Source organism: Aptenodytes forsteri, unplaced genomic scaffold, assembly GCF_000699145.1.
Source record: "Aptenodytes forsteri isolate BGI_AS27 unplaced genomic scaffold, ASM69914v1 Scaffold287, whole genome shotgun sequence".
NCBI classification, from domain to species: Eukaryota; Metazoa; Chordata; class Aves; order Sphenisciformes; family Spheniscidae; genus Aptenodytes; species Aptenodytes forsteri.
The window spans coordinates 701,247-720,003 of NW_008794854.1; the positions used below are offsets into that span (position 1 = coordinate 701,247).

Consider the following 18,757-nt stretch of genomic DNA (forward strand, 5'->3'; position numbering starts at 1 on the left):
GGGGGGGCAGCTAGTGCAGTTTTAGTGCAAATGAAAAACAGCTACTCTTAACAGTCCTGAAGCAAGGACTTTGCAAGAGTTCCTGAAAAACCATTTAGATCAAATCTGCACATAATTTCTTTGACTAAATTTAAAATACTGAAATATATCCACAATTGTAATTACATTTAAAACATGTTTCAAATTCAGCCATCATTTTTTCCTCCCTAAATTTTCAATACAGCTTCTTTTACAATAAGCAATAGGAGAAATACTTAAAAATGGACTTTCAGACCAAGGCAAATCATTTTAGACTTGAAAACATTAGTGGGAAAGCTCCAAAGGGAACAGACTCTGCTCCACTGAAAGAGACTCAGAAAATTCACTCTTTCCCTGATGACGACAGCCACAGGAACCCCCAACTTCACAAATTCTCTCATCTGACACTGCAGAAAAGAAGCAAATGCAACTGTTCCCCAAACCAGCACGCAGTACAAACTGCTGTCTGCCCTCAGGAACAAGCCCTGTATAATTTGACTCCAGTGTGTCCAATATAGATGCTGATAACAGAGCTGGCAGTATGCTGGAAAAAACAATTCTACAAGTCCTTCTACCTCCGCTCTCAAAACACTCCCTGCATCCCTACATTAGAGCTTGTGACTGTTCACAGCAGAATAAGACAGACAAAAACTGAAAGCTCTTGCAGTATGCCTACGTGCGTGTACATCTTCACCAGTGGGTGGGGAGGGGTGACTTGTAACAGTCCCTCTTTTGTGTGCGATGTCTAACCTTTCTGATTTGTCAGGAAATTGAATTCATGCCTCAGCTCAACTGCAGTCACTGGTATGTGTACAGAAACATGGGTTGGATTTTCCTAGCGCTAATAAGCTCTGGTGAAACCTGTCATGTTGAGCGCCGTGGCGCAGCAACATCTGAATAGCTTTGCATAGTACTAAGCCACATTGACAGAGCTGGTACTGACACAGGCTAACGAGGCATGCCGTACCCAGCCTGGCTCTCTGCAGAGCCATTTACGTGCTTCTGTACCACACTCCCTGCTTTGGGAGCAGGGAAGTCTACGAAGACATTTGATCTACAAAGACATTTGATCCAACTCTGCCTGGAGCTGACTCATCAGGTACACGGGGCTCATTAGCTTCAGCTTCATGCCATGTGAGCCAGGCTAAATTGTTTTCAGGTCTGTGCTGGCCTTAAAGCCAACACAGTCAAGGTCACCTAGTGTCATGCCCAAGGAGAAGGGGTGGGGGAGGGCAGGAAGTCTAGCTGGATCGTTGAGCACATACAAGAGCAGGGCCACTGTCCAGCCCCACTCCCTACCTAAGCTGACCATGAATAATGCAACTCAGCTACATTTCACAAAGTCCTTAATCTTCTACAGAGACTCTTGAATTCATCTGACTAAAACAGAATTTCTAGGGAAGAGCACTAAGGATCTGATATCCAGGAACACCCCCGCAGAGTCCGAGACCATCACAACCTTCACCGCACTTCTAACAGAATTTCTGAGATTACGGAGAAGAGTTAGTACATTCGCTGTGCAGCGAGGTGCATTAAGAGGACAGAACTAGTTTTGGATTTTTGCCCAGGTCCCCCCGAAAACAAGAGTTTGGTACTAAAATGTTTCTAAAATCCTGACCTTAAGCATCGTATACAAAGTCACGAAGAGAGCATATGGCAAGCCTGAACGCTGACCTATGTATTGCACATCAGATAGAGGCGGTCAATCTGTTGGTCAAGCCAAACAACAAAATGCTAGTGCCATTAGTCATTTTATTGGCAACTAGCTCATTGCCTTTAGTTATGCTACAATTTGAGGGAAAGTATTACTTACACTTTTATTATCAATACGTACATATTGATATAAATTTATATGCCAATTTGAATGATATATGTTGATATATGAGTGCAAATGATACAATTTTTAAGATGTTAATGACTTGAGCATCCTGACTGTTCTAGGCATGGGTCAAATTAAATACATGCATATATGTGGAAGGTCATCCCTGCTAGGCACATGCACAATTTTAAGCTTGTAATCATGTCCTTTGCTAAGAGGAAGATTTAAAAAGATGACTGGAAGTTACTCAAGTATCCTATGTATAGCTTGAAAAGAAAGAAAAACTAAGATTAGTCAGTAATTGAACAGGATTCTGCACATTCAAAATGAGGAGTTAGAGGAAAATTCCTGCCTGGTTTTCTCAGAAACCTGAAAATAAATTATTTAGAGAAGAATATTTTTCTTCAATTCAGTTTATTCTATCTTTATTTTAAGTTATATGATAGATTCTGATTATAAATATAGCTTTTCCTAGGTGCCTTTCATAAAAATCAAAACTGCAAATTGTGAATTTAAGCATGGCCTTTTTGGGTTCACATTAATTTTCCTGGCTCAGAAATATCACATCTCCTCAGATGAGGAGATGAGTAATCTGAGTACACAAGACTGAATAATCTCAGAGTGAACAACCTAATTCTCCAAAGGAGCCACTCTTTGCAGCTGTATTTAAAGCTCACAGAGGTCCTATTATAATAAAAAAATCAAACCCCCAAGACTAAGTAATCTCAGAGTGAACAACCTAATTCTCCAAAGGAGCCACTCTTTGCAGCTGTATTTAAAGCTCACAGAGGTCCTATTATAATAAAAAAATCAAACCCCCAAGCAAACAAAAAAAAACCCAAACCAAAGGAAATGATAAAGAAGTTCTAATCCCATGTTTCCCCATCACTGGAAAGTCTAACTTTGCTTCCACTACTGGACTCTGATATAGTTTTTATCATCATTTCATCTTTGTCCCCACTAAACACATTTTAGTAGCAGGGATTTTTTCACCATGATTATTTTTGCTGCCAAAATTTTCTGGCACAGAAATCACAGAGACAGAGGGTAATGCTGTTTTAAGGCTTGCAACAGCTGCTGTGTTGAAAAGCTGTTTTTATTTTAATAAAGAACTACACTGTACACTTACACATGTTAGACTTAAGAAAATTGTGTTCCAGAGATTCAAATAGCTTGAAGTGCAGAAGTGAGATACTTAGAAAATCTGGCAGGTAGACAAGGAATTCTGCATGATACATTCTTTGTATGAACATTACAAAGGCTACTTAGAACCTGCTTCTGCCTGCATACTTGCTGCATGTATGCAGTGCAGTCTAAATTTCAGCAAGTAGGAAAAGAATGAGAGTGAACTTGGGCAAAATGTGGAATGACTAAACCAAAGACAGCTGTACCATATACGAAGAATAACCTTCCTCTTTATGTACAGAACTGTGCATAATTTGTGTGAAATTCATAAAAGTACTTACAGCCTGAAGGAACCGGAAAGACAGGAGGACACTGTCAGTTCCCCCCCATGAGTGTCTGTCTTCATAATCTCCCTCCTCCAGCAAGTACTGATGGCCTTTGTAGCGTTCCTTATCATAGGCAACCCATCTACACCAACCACACAACAAAAGAAAGAGAAATAACTAAAAGCAAAACAACTGCACACATGATTTTCCATAACAAACAAAAGGGGAAGAGAACATCCTAAGAACACTAAAATGAGTATCACAGACTCAGCTAACGAACAAAGCAATGCTTGTTTGACATCACAACAGTCACCCCTGAAGTGTTCTTTGTGGATCAAAATCCCACCATGTGATTCTTTCTACAACAACAGTTTATTTGTGTAACGCTTCTCCATGTACCTCCTCTCAGTCAGCCATATTCCCAATACCAATATTCGGTACTACAGGGGCTAGTACGCATCTAGTGGCCAAAACACTGTAAGCCACCAACTGTCAATGATAAAAAACAAGCAGTAGATCCCTTCAGTGTATTAATAAATGATGAGATTCTACCCTTGCTGGAGCTGGTGACAAAATTAATGGATTTCAGCAGGACAAAATTTCACCCGACTATATTGTTTCCTGCTCTAATCTAAAACCATATATGAATATGAATAGACAAGTGAACTGAACATATACAATATATTGCATATGGAATATGTTTTAGCACTAAGGGAATAAAACTTTTTGAGAGTTTTTTGAACAAATAGATAAGGCTTGATTAAAAAAAGGCATTTCCACATCAACTTCGACAGCTCTAATGGATCTTAATTTGAAAAAGTGCTTCTCCCTCCTTCTTCCTTGTAAGCATTTCTTTCATTAAAGCTCCCTTGTAAGTATTAGAACTACTGTACAAATTCTGTCAGCGTTGAAATTTGGCAGGCAGGGATAGCTTTACTTTTAGTACCACCTGTTTTACATTAATTCACATGTTTAAGTTTTGCAGTATTAAAAATAAAAGCCACCACAAGAAACAGAGGGATGATTTTTAATAATTTGAGGCTTCCCAGATAGCGAATACATAATGTATTTATAAGTAGATTATTTGAGTATTCACAATTAAGTTTATTTTGAATTTAGTGCTTGTAAGATTCTGACAACAGCCTGATAGGATGTATGTTATTGAATCTTTATATTGAAGTATTAGCATTGAAATCCCCTAAGAAAAAAAAAAAGTTTCTGAAAACTATTTTATTGCTAAGCTGTTTGGCAGAAGTAACCATCCTGCGTGCTTTCAAACAGTCCTATCCTGTTGGGTCTTGGGAGAGATTGAAAGAACAATGTGTAGGGTTGGCAGCTCCCCAGAATAGCTGGCACTGAGCCTACCTCACGAGCAGTCCACCTAAGGACTGTGTTATACAGCCTTTTTTGTGTGCATGTGTGTATGACAGAGAGGGGCAGGGCAACACAGAATCAATCCGAGGCCTCAGCAAAGGAAAATAAGGGTAGATTCTTAATTCCAGATAACATGCAACAGGTGGCAAAGGAAAACCATTGAGACAATAAAACAGTTTATAGATTTCAGAGGCATTAAAATGTCAAATTGAAGACTGACCACACCTACCCAAGGTCATTTCAGTAAATTAAGTAGACTATCAGAAATATAAAGCAATATAAATTAAAGCTCTGTGTGAATGCTGTCGTTAAGGAACAAAATGGCCTAGTTGATTGGCATCCAAATGGTAAACACTGACTTCACACCTCTCACACACTTAGTTTTATCTTCCTATACTCCCTTCAATAGATAAGCCATATGGAGAGGTGGTTTTATCCAAAGCTGATAATTGACAAAAGAAATATATATTCCTTTCTTTTCAAAATATTTTACCAGTGAGAGATTCTAATCACCCCTTAGTTAGCACTTCTTAGCATTTAGTTATGATTTCCTATTTTAAAGTAAATACATATAAAAGTGAAATATACTTACACTCCACCAATTACACTTATTGATCCAATTTCCTGAAACTCCTCTTCACTACCAAACAGAGCTGGGACAGAAGCGATGTTTTCTGAAAACTCCTTGGACCATCCTCCAAAGTGGGTTTTCTCATATATTATTATCTAGAAAACATGATGTTGAACAATGCCTTGAGTACGCCCTGAATAGTAATTTGAAGTTTGGGTGTGTGTACTGCTGTGGAAGACACCTTTTTTCCCCCCCTCCAACAAGCCATCACTATGAAGAAAATTCAGGGTTGCATTCCTCAGCCCTTCTGATTCTTGAGTGCCCTCGAAGCTGAAGAGACCCTATTTGGATTTAGATAGGCTTGTCAGGCTATTTGCAGACATTTCCACAGAAGGATACTTATTCACACAATTATATATACATAAATGCACTCTGCAGCTACATGACTGATTTATCCTGTAATCCTGTGCCTGGGCAGTGTATATAGCCTGCAGGTAATCCTACCCGGTCACAGCTAGACACACTGAGCTTAATCCTTCAAAAGTAGACAAGAGGTCTTTCTCTGTACTTTGCTGAAGTTATTTCAGTGACTGCAGTTAACACCTCCTTGAGGTTCCTCATCTGCCGAATATTTATTAGAAAAACACCTGAGTCTCGCGTGTATTTGTATAATTAAAAGTTACCTAAAGCATTAGCATTTTTGTGGAGAACTAGAAAAAGGAGGGAAAAGGAGCAGTAACTCCAGATAAGCTTTCTGCTCCTCAAATCATAGAAGGATCATGGTCTCACTCACGACTCTTGTATTGGGATCAAGCATAGGAAGGAAGGGTCCTATTCCTGCCCCCTTCCTCCCCTCCCCCCTCCTTTTTTTTAAACTTGGTATGTTAAATGGGAAAATCTCTCCTGATCCCTTTCCATTACAGTGACTGATGTGTCAGTCAGGAAAACTCATTTTATTTTGTAAAAGCTTTACAATTCTTCTATAGCAAATTCACACTCTCCTAATATGTAAAAAACAAACTACTACTACTACTTTTACATCTCATGAAACACTAGTAAGAAAGCGGACTTGACAGCATTAGTGAATTTTTCTTCAGCAGCAAACACTGAATACTTAATCAAACATCACATACCCAACAAAAAGAAAATAGCTTAAATAAAGGTTTTATATTTCCAGTGTGCTCGTATTTTATTCTCAATGTCCTCAGTGCTTACCTTGACATTCATTGGCATTTGTACCTTTAGTCCACCCTAAAAAAAGATGGGGGGGGAAAGATATTTATATAAAACTTAAAGTTATGCTTTGACACATATTTTATAGTACTATCAGAGCATGAAGTCTTTGTAATTATATTCACCATTTTCAGTGTTGGCCAAATCAAACACTAGTTTAAATACTCTGATAATTCATAAAGGCCAGGGACACTATAAACCTGACCTACAAACAAATCAGTGCACTGACAAGCCTGTAGGGGTGCAAGCAATTTAAAAATATTCCTTCATTGTCTATTAGCAATCTAAAGTAAATATTTACTTTGTGTTTAACTAATTTATATTGGCCAATTTTTAAAATTAACTTTTAAAGCTTGGTTGTATATATTTCAAGTTTCTTAAGCACAAATGGTGGAACACTAAGAAACTATAAACACCAGAAGAGAGAGAAAATATAGGCTGACATATTCATGTCTATGGTCAAAGAGCAAATACAATAAATGCATTTTCTCTGGAAATGTTAGCGAATGATGTTCTGTGAGGGAATAAGACACCTACCTCCCATGAGCAACTAAGAAGACAGCTGTTAGGTCTTACACCTTTGTGACTTTTAAACTCTCTTTCTGTAGGCTTGCTATGTATACAGTAGAATTATGTGTTACACCCTTCCACATCTCTTTCATATTTAATCTACATGCTGTCTATCAAAACAAAAATTAGCTGCACCTCCGAAGATTTTTGTGCTATGTGTGGTCACAGGAATACTACTGGGTAAGAAATTCCTCAGCTGGTCTTCCACCCCCAGTAGACTCTAGCTGTACCATTAAAAAAAAAGAAAATCAACTTCTGCAGAGCTTTTTTAGTTAATGAATTGGTGTTAGCTGCAATACAATTCAGAGCCTTTCAGTTCTGTCTTATTTGATCTCCACTCAACGACAGCAGTTTCCCAGGAAGATGTCCTAGTGAATCAGGCGCTCCCTCTGACTACGTGGTCTTACTTGGGCAGACGCAGAAGCCCAGCAAGCCACAGCAACCACCGTGCCACTACAACACTGCAAATGCACCGTGGCGTGAGATGAGTGTTACACGTATAAGGATTAACCCTGAAAGGACATTAGAACCTAAGTTATATTTAGATCAAAACCTTTGGGGAACAACAATAGGAAAAGGAAGGCACACAACTTATTAGGGAATTGTGAAGTCCTCACCATTTTTAAGGGACGCAGAGATTTTACATCTGCTGAAGGAATTTCAGATGGTGAATCGCATTCTTCCAAAACCTTCATCTCTCCCTTGTAATTAAAGTCTGAATAAGCAAGCCATCTATAACAATAAGGATAAAGGACTTATTAATCTCATTAGATAGATTACAAATACAAAGTTCTTATTAAAATTATTTTCCTTTTTGTATTCGTAAAAGCTAGATAATGTGTTTTAGATACTGCCAGCACATCAAAACGAAGCTATATTTAAATACACTGGCAAAAATCAATGCTAAGATCTCACATGCTTTTGCTCAGTCCAAACTAAACATAAATGAAAGAGAAGAAAATAACCCATTTGTTCACTTTAAGAAGCCAGTTTGTTGCACTATGAGTTTACAAAACCAATGTCAGTACTGAGGATGAGGCACTTGCATCAAATTTCACTTAGGATTGCCACCTTAGAAATTAAAAGGCTTCTAACATCAATCCCACTTCATTATTTCTGTGGAAGTTATTAAAATACAATGATTTACAACACTGCTTTGGAAAGCAGGCTATTGTAATTTTGACATGAAGATTAAAAATGCTGGGACTCCTTCAGACTGTTTTAAATCAAAAAGAAAGCTGAATGTAGAAGGTGGACACAGGGTTAGTAGACCAAATATGGAATGGAGGAAGAGGCATTGAGCCATATGGAAAATTATTTTCTTAGAACAACACAAACACAGACCATAAGCAGCTAAAAGTTACACTAAGTTCTATCAAAACTAAGACAAGACTGTTTTTAATTCCTTCACCACCTCAAGCTTCACAGACATATTGTGATATTGTGGGAAGGAAGGCTTGGCTCACGTGGAAAGGCAAACTCAACACTCTTGTAACAGAATAGCTAATGTCGTTCTGCAACGATTTATGAGACAAGGCACAGAACTCCCAAACTTCAGGAACTGTGAAGCGTTAGCCATTTACCCAAGAAACAGACTATTCTGCTCAATACAGAAAATGCGGGGCTACCAAGGGGCCTGTATCATACTGCATCATCTCTCTCCAGAAAGTCAGGATATGGCTGTAGCTTGAGAAATGCTTAGATGATGTAGTATTAATTTGCTGGTATTCAGCCACAGTGTCACCGTTATAACAGGGTGGGTGACCAGGGAGACAGTATCTATTCTCCAACGAACTAAAAGCTAATTATAGCTGAGCTGCTTCTTCTATTTATAAAGCTACTCAAAGATGGAATTATAGAAGACTTCTGCCAGCAACTAGAGGAAAAATGCCTTCAAAAATTTGGTTCCACTACTAGAAGCCCACATAGCACAATGCTGAAGTGTAAAGCTGGGAATATCTACTATATGTTAACTGATTTGTAGCAAACCCCCCCAAATACTGTTCCTATTACTGACTGACTTTCATCCCATGATGTTACCCTCTACCTGCTGGCAATATGCTATTAAAAAGGTTCAGTACTCACACTCCTGATTTGACTCTTATGTAAGGGTTTTTCTCAACATCCAGTTCTTCTAAATTGGCAACTGCACTCTGTATGCAGATAGGAAGTCCCTCTGTACTACCAGCTGCCAGGCAGAACTCTACCTCCGGAATGCCACAGTCCTGCGGAAACAAATCAAAGGGTAAGGCTTATCCATGCTTGCAGAGTCTGCCCCATCGCAGCAGAGGAATGATGTGGTGATGCTTCCTTCTTTTTTTGCATGTCTTCTCACCCTTCTACCCTAACTCCAGGCTTCATATGATGGAAGGGTTTTAGTCTTTTTAAATGAAGACTGGAATTTTTAGAAAAGCTAAGGGAAGTAAATTTCCAGCTCCCACTAACTTTCAGAGAAGAACTATGCATTTATGCCTGCTGGGCTACTTTCAAAAAGCTCAGTTTAAATACTCTCCAAGTAAAGGATCTGACAGTATTTACTGATAGACAAACCATGCATATAATACTGTTGTTTTTTTTTTTTTTTTTTTTTTTTTTTTTTTTTTTTTTTTTTTTTTTTTTTTTTTTTTTTTTTTTTTTTTTTTTTTTTTTTTTTTTTTTTTTTTTTTTTTTTTTTTTTTTTTTTTTTTTTTTTTTTTTTTTTTTTTTTTTTTTTTTTTTTTTTTTTTTTTTTTTTTTTTTTTTAAAGACAGTGCTTCCATAACACACATATAGAATCATATGATGCATGCATAACTAAAACTTTCTAGAAATGTCTACTACATCCCCACCTCCCTCCCTCAGTGATAATTAGGTTCTGTAACGTATCCGACCGGTTTCAAGCCATGTAAGTTCAATTTTCTGTCATTCTAAATAAATCTACAGCATTTTAGACAAAGAAAAAGAACAGTACTAGACAACATTTGTTTTGTTAAGCAGACACTTCAGCAATTTTCCTGTTACTACAGAACAACAACCTCTGTTACCTTACTTAAGGTTTTCTACTAATAGATACCATGCTGGAGAACTACTTGTTGAACACGTGACCTTCTCTAGAATTTGCAGGGATTTTATTGAACCACACTCATTTGATAATATTTGTATAAAATGCATTGCCAATACTTTCTTTCCCAGCATTCAAACACATCACGAATCAATGAGGATCTTCTACAAGGCCCTGCTTCAGCAGTGCGTTACAGAACAGTCTTCCTGCTACAATGAAAGGCGTCCCACGTGCTTACAGAGTTTGCTCAGCTGTAGCTGGAAACCTTCAGTTCTCAGTGATAACTTCACAGCACCCTTCCCCTTATCCTCCTGACCCACGGGTCCATTTGCATTAGCCCAAAGGGCTTGGACAGCATAAAGAGACCTCGAAAGCCCTTAACGTGGCTGGAGGAAGATGCCCCTTGCATGTGCACTAGAGAAGAGGGATGAGAAGCTGTCCCTGAGGGTGCCCTCAGAGAAGCACATGGTTACTGGATTTGTTGAGGACCCAGGCAGGGTCACACCATGAGAGAGAACCCGCACGGCCTGTGGCTTCTGCCAGACCCCACAGGCAAAACACAAGAGCTTGCAGGGAAACCCAGCAACAGGGCACAAAAGCTCTTAAAGTAACAGTACCTCATCTCATGACAACACCTGCATGCTCTCCTTTTTCACACAGGTTTTGAGTGGAGCTTTCAAATGATGGAGTAACATCCCACCGAGAAACACACCTCTTCTTGGTTAGCAAAGTTCTTTCAGCAGTTATTTAACTGGCAGCAATAAATGTGGCAATTATGACAGATGAACTCCAGGATATTATTTCACTTTCCTCTGAGACCTGAAGTAACACAGTATATACTGTTTTGGCAACTCTCCCTAATGCACAATTGTGTTTCCTCTTTATTGTACCTTGCAAACAATGCATACGATTCATTTTCAGAACAAAAACTGCAATACCAGAATTTTTATTTTCAAATGAGCAAAACCTGAAAGACTAGGAAAAAAGACTTTCTAGTACAATGCTACTTTATGGCAAAGTGCTAAGGAACACCATTCCTCAATTCTAAGTGTATTGCTAGTCAAGTTTAAAAAAAGTCTCCTCAAAGTTTTCACATGTATATGAATCTTACTAAGTTACAGTTAAGAAATATTTGAAGTTTGGGTTTTTTTTTCTAATAATACCTGATACGTGATATGGCTGAAATCTGTGAATCCAAAAACAAAATGCTACTTTATGGCAAAGTGCTAAGGAACACCATTCCTCAATTCTAAGTGTATTGCTAGTCAAGTTTAAAAAAAGTCTCCTCAAAGTTTTCACATGTATATGAATCTTACTAAGTTACAGTTAAGAAATATTTGAAGTTTGGGTTTTTTTTTCTAAATAATACCTATACGTGATATGGCTGAAATCTGTGAATCCAACAACAAAGCTCGATACGTAAAATCAGAAGTTGCACTTCTAAGAATTCCACAAATAATGATGCTAGACTCTTAATGGTTTCAGGTAAATTCTGAAGCAATGTACCTACAAGACTAGACAAGTGGCAAAATAAAGTATCTTTGCCTGCGGGCTCAGACTGAATATGAGACGGAGTATGTTTAATTTTAATTCAGTAGGACGTATTTCATTTGAAGATTGGAAAAAGCCAGTCTGTATTCTCTTTTCAAGTTTGCTTTCCTGACTCTGAAGCTCATGAGGCAGGCTCCACCTCAAGAGGTGAAGAATGTAGCAGTTCTCCAAAGGGTAGGTAAAGCACAAGCACTCATAATAAAATCTCTCCTATTTATCACCATCTCTCTCCAGACAGATTTTGACAGTCATAAAAAACCTCTGCTCATTGCGATGGCATTTTTGTGTGTACTAGATTAAGTCCATAAAATCCTTTCATAAAGTGTCACATAGTAAACCGAGGTCTTCATCAAAAGCAATTCAAATATCTATTTTTAAAGGTAATAGTATGTTCGAGCAAGAAGTACATTATATTTTCTAAGCACTTTTTTTTAAAATCACATATACATTTTGACTTAAATATTGAGTTCAATTTACAGATATTAATTTACAGACTGCAGAAAACGGTAAAATTTAGTATTGCTGTATGAGGTGAACACTACATATTTGCAGATGTACACTCAAGTACTATGCCATTAATGTATATAATTTAAGCATGTAAACTTTAGCTTGGTAAATATTTGCCCTAGCATGTTCATATTTGCCTGAGCATATTTAAGAGGCATCATTACTTTCAGAGGCTTCTTAAACATTCGTAATAAAGCCACCATCTTTAGAACAAAATGAAAACCACACAAATATGATAGCATTCACATTGAGAACTAGATCCTTCAGTCCGAAGTCCTTTCATTTGCAAGGCGTCAAGATTTTCAAATAAGATAGCCACATGCAAAACTATTACCATGCAAAACTATTACCATGGTGTTTCAGGTCAGATCCAAAACTGGAAAGTTTCCTCTCTATACCACCCCGGCCCTGCCACCCCCATCACAAGCAGTCAAAACTCATGCCATATTCATCAACCTACTGACACGTCAGGCAAAAACAGAATAAAAAGCACAGCAAACAGATTAGGTAGTTGTGTTCATTTCCAATGATAACACACAACCAGCAAATGCTTAGGTAGGTCAGAGCCTCCAGGCATCCCACTCTGTCTTCCTGTACTCTGTGGTACTCTCCTCCTACCTCCACAGAGTCATCCTGGAGTGCCTGTGCTTCCCTCATGGTCTTTTGGGAGCAGAGATGGTTACAAAAGCACAGGAAATACTTGCACTAGCTCGCAGAGAACGGACACTTCCAAACAGCAACACGCCCCTCAGCAGAAAGGTTAAGGCTTCTTTTGAAGAGAGTTAAGATGACCCTCAAGACCTTAGCATTAAATATTACTCTTTGGTGGCATCTCTTGACATTTTTCTAGTCCAACCAAGAGCTCCACCGTAAGTGAGAGACCCAGAGCCTTCAACCCCCTCAAGGCGCTCTTGGCTGTTTACCCTTCTTCTGAATCTAGGGTTACAGCCCTAACAGCACCAGCAGGGCTAAATAATTTCAGCACTGTTAGGTCTCCTCCTTGGAGCTGTAAGCTGCGGTGACTGAAGTGATCAAAATACCCTATTTAACTGAGGTAACCTTTTATGTCAACAACAGGACAACGAATGACTGAAGTCTTTAAGCTAAATGCCAAAACAATGATGAGTCTATTGAAAACCAGGCCTAATTAGTTCTGGTATTCACATGATTGCTTTTTAATACAGTCTACACACGCATCTTACTTTTGATACACAGTTTGTCCTTAGGACATGTCCGCTTCTGCATCATTTTTTATTTTAAATCTTACTCTCTGTTGGTCCTCCAGCTTTTTTTACCCATTCATAATTCTTTCTCCCACTTCTCCTTCTCTGTACCACTCTTGCTACCACCCTTCACCACCAAACCAAACTACAGAACTCAACAGGGTTGGTAGTAGAATAAAATAATAGTAAAGAAATGAATGATTACTATCCTCTAAATACCAACTAGCAAATGAGACAATCTGAAGCTCCTGGGTGTCCTCCTATGGCATCTGACAAAGTAGTCCCTGTTTGAATTAGTAACTTCCTTTTTACCTAGCAAACCACACAAACAAAAGAAACACACCCTTCATGTAATACTGTGAACATTCCCATTACAAAGAGCTTTGCTTAAGTACAGTCCACAAGGAATCCAGTTATTCCCTGCCTAACCATCTTGCAGACAGAGATTACAAACTGCTGTTTCAGATCTCATCACCTTGCAAAATAGTGGTTTACAAGATTACACCAGAATGGAAACATCAGCAACTCTTCTCAGCGCTTGTTTTTAGGAAAGTAACATTTAGCACCCTCTTCGGGCTTCCAGAAACAGATAGAAAAAGCTCTCCAATTCCGTAAGATCAATATATTCATTTGCAGTAGACCAGAGAACTGACTGGGCTAAACAGATTGTGCTGCAGGAGCTGCATTGAACCTGCGAGTGCAGGGAGATTTTGCTAGTTTAGGCTCATGTTGACTTGCCTTAATAGAATTCAGACTCCTCATTACTTCAAATAGGTCGTCATTTTACTAGTTGCATGATCTGTTCCTTTGGGATCTTCCCCCCCCCGCAAAGTTCCTTCAAATTAAACACACATGGATACATATAACGTGTATCCACAGTAAGTCAAGCCACAAGCTAACCACAAAGCTAACAGAACCTTTGCTTTTTGTAGATGCTTGAAGCCAAATCAGAGCACGAAGCTACTGGCAGACTGTTTCTCAGCAACCTAACATCTGCCAGCAAAAAATAAAAATAATATTAAATGTACCTCCTACAGTTTCTTTAGTAAACATCTGTTTTTCTCTTCTTGGCAAGCCATGTTCTTCTCAAATATTTAGTCAATTTTCAAATCTGCTAATTCAAGGCATCTGAGCAGCTGTTAAACAAGCACCATAAAAAGCCACTTGAAGAATCAGAAGACAAGCCAGACAGCCTGGACACACAGCCAGTATGACCAAACCAGGTAGGAAAAAAGCCACTGAGCTACCCAGCCTATGAAAAAGATAATGATTGTAAAACATGTGATCCTGCAGATCACATACACATGAGCTGCCTGAAAAAGAAACAGCCATTTGTCAATTAAAAATAATGCCTATATTTAAAAAAAAAAAAAAAAAAAGAGGTAGCACTTTGGCAAACTACCTTCTAAAAGTAGTTCCACAGCAGCTGAAGTACAACCTAAAAAAGATGGATGCTTTCACGAATCAAGGTTTAGAAGACAAAACCCGGCTTAGTGAGTTCACACCCACACTAGCTCCATACAGCCCTATGGACTAACAGCAAAAGTCCTCCCAACCAACCATACCTGCTAGAGGTTTAAGTTACATGAGAAACAGTGTTGATTACTGAACTAGTGTACTGCAGCAAAGCCTTCCATCTGTGTTCCATACAAATGAACCACATACTGGAAGAAGAACAATGCTCAAACCTACTTAGTTGTATTACGAAGATTTTTATCAAGCACGATGAAGCTAACCACAGTGTCTTTCCTATCCAAGGCTTTCTTTTCTTTGATACCCAAGACACACCCAGCTTCCCTCAGCTTTAGACCATAGTTCCACATGTTCTTGTGGTATTTCTTTAATTACTTAGCTGCCTTCCACGTTATTGATCAATATTCATATTCCATATTGGTCAAATGCTTTTAACTTGTGTAGCTCAAATAAATGTTAGCTTCATTATTCATGCCCTCAGCCAGCCTCTTTTGAATTTATTTATTGTTAAGTCTTTAAGAGAATGAAAAAGTATTTCTAATTGTTATGACATTATGCCCCTGTACTGATGACAAAAAGGTTATCAATTTTAAAATTACCTCTATACCAGCAGAGAACAGAGAAACATCACTTTTTCTGAAAAACTTTCACATTGCAAAACAAATGACAATTCACTCACAGTAAAGGGCCACTGCCCTGTGAATAACTGGAATGTTGTGCTAAACAACAAGAGCACTAAGTCTTCTTAAATCACAAGATCTGGTAAATATATTCCTCATTCACTGAATAACAATGGATGCATTATATTTAGATTTAGGCATTTGATTCCTATCTTTTCAACAAAACGCCTTTTGAACTTCTGACTGTACGTAGAGCCAGATGCTGTAGGTGTACCACTCGTCCACGCAGAATTCCTACAGATGGCACAAAGCTGTAGAGGGAGCAATAGTAATTTTTGGAGGCTACGCTGTACAAATGGGATTGGAAACCCAACTACTAACTTCCGAAACAGAAGCCACGCAGACACGGTAGATAGTTTAAGAGAAGCTTCTTTGAAAAATATGAATTGATTCCATTTAATTTCAATTAACTCAACAGGTAAACATCTAAAAGGAGGGGAGTCACTGCGTTAGATAAAGGTGGTGGCAAAGATAATCCATCTGCTCATTACCTTCAGGAAGAAAGGAAAATTTAGTGCAGCAGAAGCCCTGGAATTTATCCTGAAGGTGAAAAATGTGATTCATGGCAAATCTGAATAAAATCAGAAACACAGCATACACACATTGTCCATTGCTAGTAACACACCACTATTGCCAACAGAAATTAATTATGTATGTGAGTATATTATTAATAAAGTCTATACCTTTGTTACATGTTTGATTGAACCAACTGTGATGTTTCTTCGACGATGTTTCACGCCCGGAATATCCCAAAGGTGATCCAGCACAGTCTCTCCTTCTTCTAGTACATATTTCCGACCCTGGAACTTTGGTTTCTCATAAAAAATCCAACTGTAATAATGATATAATGAACCAAGTTGTTGCTGTTAGGCAAGACTGTCCTTATACAGCACATTTGCTGGAAAGCTCAGTAATGAGCTCTTTTTATCAAGCCAACTATCAGACCTTTGTTATGCTGTCCCTCAGTAGTCACATTCACTTTAGATAAATACGGCGCTTGTACTTCTGTGCTTTAAAAGTAAAATACAGGGTTCTCCTCCAGGACGTAGCCTAACGTAACTTAAAATAGTAACTGTATAAAAATACAGCTAAAACACAATGTAAATAAAAAGCCTTATTTTACCAGAACAAATATATTAATTGACACATCAATACACGTCCTGTTCAGGCAGATACTATGCAAGGCGTAAAACATATACACACTAATAATGGCATTCCATATTTCTTAGGACATGAAAGAAATGTATGCAAAACCAAACAAGGCTGCCTCAAAACTGCGTGTGACATGCATTGTTACTATGACTGACAGTCAGAAACATTCACTGTAAGTGCCACCAATTACATTCCAATGCAATAACTGACATGGTCCCAGCCCCAGCTTCCCAAAGCGAACCGAGAAACACTTGCAAAATCTACCTTAAAGGTACTTGTATATCCTTCTGCATCCACGTTCCTCTAAACGCTACATTACAAACAGCAGCTGAGATTGTTCATTTTATGGTCCTTTTGCAACAGTTACTGTATAATGAAACTGAACTGTAAAAAAAACCATTTTGTTTGGCATACATGCTTCTAGTGATGATTACGGCTGTACTGTCTCACCACTTCAGGCAAGAAGTCTAAACTTACTCGTGGTTCTGTTAGAAACTTTGTTTGAAGCTAGTTCCCAGGAGAAACAATATATTTTTTTTGTACTGCAGCATTTGAAGCCTCCTTTCATGCTTTTTTCATTGTATCAGTCTAATTATAAAGAAAGAAAAAGACACTCTTGCAGATCAGACGTGTGTCATAAATAAAAGAAATGAAAATACAAGAGAAACACATAGACAGTCTTTTGGAAAGACTCTATTTAAATATGACCTGGATTTCTTACCATCCTCTAATTATCCTCAGTAATGCCCCAATGGGAAAGATCCAGGACGTGGTATCTAGCACATCGGAATGAACTTCTTGTTTACTTTTGTCACCATAAATATCATAAATAATAATCTGAAACAACATACAATGCATACGAATGAGGGCCCATTTCAACATACAGTGTAGACAGTTATTTTTTGCTTGGAATAAAACTTACTTCACTTTGTGCCCACTCAACTGATGTGTTACACATTTTCTTCTTTTATGAAACACTCTACTGAACTAAAACAGCAGCTACTGACAGAAATACAGTAAAACTACTAGTGGCAGGATTTTTAATAATATAAACTCATTGTTAGCATGTGCAAGCATATGTACCATTAAAATACAGAAAACTAGACTAACAACTTCAGATGCTGGCAATTCTAAAATTTTCATACAACAAATTATTCCATGTATCACATTGATCTATGTGACACAAATTCTGCTCACCTTTCCCGGTCTTGGATTGTATTTGAGACTTGCCCTGTCAATGAGGTTCTGAAATTAAAAGGACATGGAAAGCAACTATTAACATCTACAACAGTAGCACAAAGCACAGACAGATTATTCTGGGTCCACTATTCCTATAAATGCATACAACTGTCACTAGCAGAAACAACCAAGATTTGTTTCACTGTCATTCAGAGTTGGTGTAAATAGTTTAACAGAATCAAACAATCAACAGAAAGCAGCAAATGCTAGAAAGGAAGAACTATTATGGAAGTTGTAACTTCTGAAAATGTATTACCCTTTCCCAGCAAACAATAAACTGCATGTCTTAATAGTGGCAAAACCAAAGCAGACCTCTAACACAGACCGAAATATTCCCAACGTCATGGAAAGGCTTTATTTTTCAGTTATGCATTTGGTCTATGCGGCCTTTTCAATTTCTGAATATTGGAAGAACCGTTTCCATACCCTCATCTGCCATTGTTTTAAATAAACTAAAAAAGAAATGCTAATCTACAGAAGCAGCTATATTACTTACTTGCTAACTGAGCTACAATTTGTAGAAGACTCTGTGATGAAACAATCAAATAGTCCAGTAAGCAGATATTTGTATTTGTTGGACAATACAGCTCTACTAATCTCAGAAATGGAAGAAATGAAAGAACAATTTTCATTTAAAAGGCAATTCCATCATCTTCAGGTTGAAATGTCCTTAACATGGACAAGTCTGTGTTTTGCTATTATACAGACTTGCTATTATGTATATTTTCCTACTATATTTTCTGTTCACATCTTCTGTTTTACAATTAAGTCACTTTCATCTGTGTGCTGAACCAAGAATACTGTTTTTAAAATTATTTTAGCAGATATTTTTTAAACTATGATCTTAAACAGCCTA

The 18,757-nt window shown here is 37.9% G+C and overlaps 1 protein-coding gene across 1 annotated transcript in view; it reads right to left on the bottom strand.

The window, feature by feature from the left end:
* The window catches only part of CRYBG3 (crystallin beta-gamma domain containing 3), an 82,903-nt gene that overhangs the window by 28,971 nt on the left and 35,175 nt on the right, over positions 1 to 18,757 (bottom strand). Inside the window, exons 5-12 of the mRNA XM_019470818.1 lie at positions 17,860 to 17,907; positions 17,384 to 17,499; positions 16,194 to 16,341; positions 9,122 to 9,261; positions 7,654 to 7,768; positions 6,449 to 6,484; positions 5,255 to 5,388; positions 3,304 to 3,430 (exon numbers count right to left, since the gene is read on the bottom strand). Of these exons, the coding sequence (XP_019326363.1) occupies positions 3,304 to 3,430; positions 5,255 to 5,388; positions 6,449 to 6,484; positions 7,654 to 7,768; positions 9,122 to 9,261; positions 16,194 to 16,341; positions 17,384 to 17,499; positions 17,860 to 17,907 (864 nt within the window). The remainder of the gene's footprint in view (positions 1 to 3,303; positions 3,431 to 5,254; positions 5,389 to 6,448; positions 6,485 to 7,653; positions 7,769 to 9,121; positions 9,262 to 16,193; positions 16,342 to 17,383; positions 17,500 to 17,859; positions 17,908 to 18,757) is intronic.